Consider the following 5,781-nt stretch of genomic DNA (forward strand, 5'->3'; position numbering starts at 1 on the left):
GTATGCGGCCTCCTGGTGACCTAACATCGATGGTTCCCTGCGGACTGCCGACGATGGAACTGTGACAGACAAACCCGGGTGTGGTCGTGTATGGGGGAATCTAAATGAGCGGCGTGGGAGTAATGCCACTGAAATGGTGAAAGATGATGGGGCAGCAAAAAAAAAAAAAAAAAAAGAAAAAAAAAAGAACACAAATGAATAAATAAATAAATAAATAAACAAATAAACAATTACAAAATCACTTACAGAAACTTTGCATTGGCCTCCAGAAACTTGGCATACTGCTTCTTGTATTTTTTGATGTACTTGTTCTGAAAATTCACCAAAAATACCGTCAGTCACTCACAAAGTCATGAAACTCTTCTCTTTTTTTTTTCTTTCTTAACTTGTCCTTACTTTCACTTTTTTTATTTTACTTACACATACACACACACACACACACACGAGAAAAAACAGTCACACACACACACATACACACACATAAACACACACAGTTACACTCAAACACATCCACACACACAGTCAGATATACACGCGCTAATATGACAAAGTGGAAAGACGTTAAAGTCTATCTCACACACACACACACACACACACACACACACACACACACATTCAGTGATTCACACACCACACTCACACACAAACACACACTCACACGCACACTTTCTCACACACACACACACACACACACATTGACACACCACACAAACACAAATACACCTCCACACACGCCAGTATTTTCTCCCCCTCCACTAGACCTTGAGAGGTGGTCTGGACGCTAGTCATTCAAATGAGATAATAAACCCAGGTCCCGTGTGCAGCACGCACTTAGCGCATGTAAAAGAACCTACAGCAACAAAAGTGTTGTCCCTGGAAAAATTCTGTCGAAAAAACTGCATGCAAGAAAAAAATACAACAAAAAAAAACAACAAAAAAAACAAGAGAGGCAAGGCCTTCAAGACTCACTTGTGATACACTTTTAAAAAAATCCAAGCTTTTTATGTATTGAGTATAATTTCAAAATGTAATGTTTAAGATGAGAAAGATCAGTTTAAAGCAAATTAAGTCCCCTAGCATTAATTACAGAGTAATTTCCCTTTTTTACTATCTGCACCAAAACGTTTGCAAAATAAATAAAACTTCCATGTTTAGCAAAAGAAGTTCCTGTTTGAACAAAAAATGATAATAATGACTGCTCTAGTTGTTGGGTCAGAATATCAGATCAAAGTGCCAAGTTTAGAGAATACAAAAAATATAAACAGTAAATGCAGTTTGCATATAATTAGGCTTCATTCTTTATTTTTTGGTGCCCATCCCAGAGGTGCAATATTGTTTTAAACAAGATGACTGGAAAGAACTGAATTTTTCCTATTTTTATGCCAAAGTTGGTGTCAACTGACAAAGTAGTTACAGAGAAAATGTCAATGTTAAAGTTTACCACGGACACACACACACACACAGAGACAACTGAACACCGGGTTAAAACATAGACTCACTTTGTTTACACAAGTCTCCCCCTGGGGAGAGTGGCCCGAATTTCACACACACACACACACAACACACACAAACGCAACATGAAATAAAAATAAAATTCCTCTACCTCCTCTCCTCAGTTGCCCACAACAGATACCTGTTTCGATGGGTCGAGGGACTGCCACTTTTTGGACACAAAGCGAACCAGCTCGATGTTGTTCATCTCGGGATGCGCGGCCTTCACCTTCTCTCTGTTGTCGTTCAGGTATTGGAAATACGCCGTCAGTGGTTTGATAGGCTGGTCTGGATGCTGAATGCAAAGACAGAGAGAGAGAGAGAATGTGAATGTAAATGCAAATATTTTCTTCTTCTGCAACTTCCCACGTTCACTTGTTTGTACACGAGTGGGCTTTTTACATGAATGACCGTTTTTACCCCACCAATGCAGAATAATACAATACAATACCATACAATACAATACAAATTAAATTACAACACAATACAATACAATTCCATGCAAAGCAACACAAAACAGTATGATATAATGCAATGCAATGCACTATGATTACAATACAACGCAGTACAATGCAATTCAAAGCAATCCAATGCAAAGCAACACAAAACAGTACGATACAATGCAATGCAATTCAATGCAATACAATACAATACAGTGCAGTATGATACAGTACAATACAAATCACAATAGAATATCACTTTGTTAATCCCTCACACACACACACACACACACACACACACACACACACACACTACTGCTGCTGCTGCTCCTCCTCCTACTACTACCAATTATTCCTTGTGACCCCGGTACACTCGGTAATAAAAACATATTCTATTCTATTCTATTCTATTCTATTCTGCTACAACACACCGCATACTTATCATAAATAATGTACTCACCTTCATTCTGTGTTTTTTGTTCAGGTACTTGTTAGGATGAAGCACCATGTCTTTGGCATCTTCCATCAGCTCTTGAAGTGTCCTGAATTTCCGAATCTGCAAATGCATAATTTTTTTGTGTTAATGGCCTGTCACACATACAGTTACTGGTGGTTGTAGACATAAAAACACACACACACACACACACATATATATATATGCACACACATGCTATCGTATCTATCATGATATACAATATAAATCTTTTATGTGTTAATATTTTTTTACAACTTTTTACAATTTTATTTATTATCGGTTGGCAGGCCAGTGACACACTTGACAAAATCCAGCATTTTCAGTATGTTTTGTAACACTGTGTCACACACACACACACACAACCCATGCACGCATGTCTGCATGCATGCACAAAAAACAAACACATGTATACACATAATGCGCACACACCCACACCCACACAAGCAAGCAAACAAACACACAAACACAAGTATACCATGCATTTACACTTAAACATGCACAAACAGACACACACACACACACACACGCACACATGACACAAATACACACATGACACAAACACAACACATAAACACGTCACACACACACTCACACAAACCCATTACCCCCACCCAGGCACTCACACACACGACACACTTCCCCCCCCCCGACCCCCACCCCCGGCCCCACACCCTCCCGCCCCCCTCTGTTCCCCTCCCCCTCTCCGCACCCCACCCCCACCCCCACACACACAAATCACCCACCCGCCCAGACAGCTGAAGCCATGCCTCCTGACACTGCGCCGGGGTTCGACCCTCCACCTCCACCTTGCCCCAGTCCACCTTGCCGAGTCGTGCGGAGAAGGAGAGCTTGTCCGCGTCAGGGCACTGAGCTCTCATGCTGTCCAGTAGAGCCAGCTTCTCCTCACTGCCCCAATCTGCTGAGGTAAATGTGAGAGGAGGAGGAGGAGCAGAAATTTCGTTTAATGTCCTGTCACACATGTATATTTGTGTATGTATGTATGTATGTATGTATGATAGTCAGTATCAGTATCAGTATCAGCAGCTCAAGGAGGCATCACTGCATTCGGACAAATCCATATACGCTACAACACATCTGCCAAGCAGACGCCTGACCAGCAGCGTATCCCAACGCGCTTAGTCAGGCCTTGAGAAAAAAAAAAAATAAAATAATAATAAATACAAATAAACAAATAAGTAAATAAAATAAAATTATGTACTGCTTAACATAAAAAGTTAATGGTCACGTTACTGAAGCTTATGCACTTGACCGAAGAGCAATATTTAGTCCATAATGAATTAGATAACAGTCTGAAAATTAAACTTAGAACTGGTCGGCGAATCAGACCAAAGTCTGAGAGAGTCAAGTGACGAGGTTTTAGAGTTGAATGTAAGCACAGGAACGTGACTTTCTAGTATATTGATTGTGAGAAGATGCTGGTTTCAGTTTCAGTTTCTGAATTTGTTCGACCCCACAGCTAAATGCCTGAGCACTACAACTCCCCTGGACCAGCACTACATGAGACCACTGCAGTCATGAAAAGTAAGGTTGTTGTTCACTGGAACTGTGAAAATCAGAGGAGAGTGGTTGATTTATTTTCATCGTTCAAACAAACTACAAGTACAAAGCTTTGTTTTCATGTTTCCAGAATCTGTAAACCGATTGGTTTAAAATGCCAACTGTTCCAAGAAGGAATAAACAAAATCAGACCCTCAGACTGAAAGTCCCATTCTTTAACCACTCGGCTATTATGCCTCTCAATGTGTATTAAATATATTATTTATGAACTTTTTTTTTATCCATGTAGCTAACCATACTCCGTTTTCACGGATAACCACAGGACCACAGAACCTTATATTTTTGTAAGTAGATCACTGTGTCACACTTAAGTTGCAGTATATTGTGAATAGTAGTGACCATGAGATTATGACAAGATTACTGAAATTTATTTGTTTTTGTTTTTATCATTTTCAATTGCCTGATCATAAATTATGCATTTTACTATCAATGCTAGGTCCTTTTTCTTTTTCAGTACATATATATATATATATTGTGTGTGTGGTAATTTCAGCCCACTATAAAGATGTAATATACAGTACACACTTACTCACACCCTCATACAAAGCATTGTCAGCAAATGTACCACAGCAGCATTGTAAGCTTTAATCAAAAGTTCCATACCACTTGCTCATTTCTATTTTGGTGGGGGGAAAAAAAAGGAAGTTGAAGCGCTATTATCCCATGCCTGTTGCAAGAATTGACCAAACTGGCCACTGCAATAGATCTGATCCTGGCAGTCATCTTCAAACCCTGTGTACTTTTTTTTTCTTTTTTTTTTTAATGCTAGTATGGGAGCTAACTAGTAACAGATTTCTAGTTCAGTAGAACTTAGCAGGTTGTCTCAAGAGGAGCTTCAAGCTTGGGGTAGGGGTTAACTTATGTTTCCTAGTTACACCTTTTCTCGGCATTCACCTTCAACAAAGATTGAAGATAGATTCCAAAGAGGAAGAAACTGAACATGATCCAAGTAGCAGCAATGAAGACCAGATTTACTTTTTACTTCTCAACTTAACAACTAAACAAGTTACACGCAACTTCACATCCAGCGCGCGACATGCTCAAAAAAGCATCGACTGAGACTCATCAACAATCACACGAAAAAATACTGTACCTGGACCTGTAACTCCATCGTCTGCCGGCAATTTCCTTTTCGCCATTGAAATCAAAACACGCGTTGGTGAACATACACACACAGTAAAATAGAAATCAGCGTGCTTCGAATGATCAACACGCGGACTTGTCAACCGGAAGTAGTCACCTCCACTTCACGAGAGTATCGATAAAGACTCGCGAGAACCTATGGACAAGTCCGTTGTTGCGAAAACCTTGCCACTGGTCTAAAAAATTATTTTTTACACTTGCATGTAAGAAACGGTCTGTGGCAGTGGTATTCACATATCTTTGTGAAAAGGCTTAATTAAATCACTTTTTAACTTACTATGTTTAATTCAGTTCGATACAGTTTATGAAGAAAATGCAATTCACTTTCGAAGACAACAAACTATCACACAAACATAATTATCATGATTATGTACTGATTTACAGCGTGTATTTTCAGTTTCAGCAACGGCCTTTACTTTCAGTTTCAAGGTCTCAAATGCTTGCGGACTGATCAGTTTCTGTTTCGAACAGTTTCTCAAGGAGACCTCGCTGCGTTCAGGCAAAATCATATGCGCTTCACCACATCTGTTAGATGCTTGACAGCAGCGTGGCCCACTGATACACGCTGGTCACTTTGTCTTCTTTTTTTTTCTTTATTTAAAAAAAATTTTTTTCTCAAGGCCTGACTAAGCGTGTTGGGTTACGCTGCTGCTC

At 39.7% G+C, this 5,781-nt stretch overlaps 1 protein-coding gene across 1 annotated transcript in view; it reads right to left on the reverse strand.

The window, feature by feature from the left end:
- Positions 1 to 5,203, reverse strand: part of LOC143277139 (nucleolar transcription factor 1-A-like) — a 24,316-nt gene extending 19,113 nt beyond the window's left edge. Inside the window, exons 1-5 of the mRNA XM_076581880.1 lie at positions 5,078 to 5,203; positions 3,150 to 3,322; positions 2,392 to 2,487; positions 1,634 to 1,786; positions 247 to 311 (exon numbers count right to left, since the gene is read on the reverse strand). Of these exons, the coding sequence (XP_076437995.1) occupies positions 247 to 311; positions 1,634 to 1,786; positions 2,392 to 2,487; positions 3,150 to 3,322; positions 5,078 to 5,123 (533 nt within the window). The 5' untranslated portion in view covers positions 5,124 to 5,203. The remainder of the gene's footprint in view (positions 1 to 246; positions 312 to 1,633; positions 1,787 to 2,391; positions 2,488 to 3,149; positions 3,323 to 5,077) is intronic.
- Positions 5,204 to 5,781: the final 578 nt, after the last annotated feature.

The sequence above is a fragment of the Babylonia areolata genome, chromosome 33, assembly GCF_041734735.1.
Source record: "Babylonia areolata isolate BAREFJ2019XMU chromosome 33, ASM4173473v1, whole genome shotgun sequence".
NCBI lineage: Eukaryota > Metazoa > Mollusca > Gastropoda > Neogastropoda > Buccinidae > Babylonia > Babylonia areolata.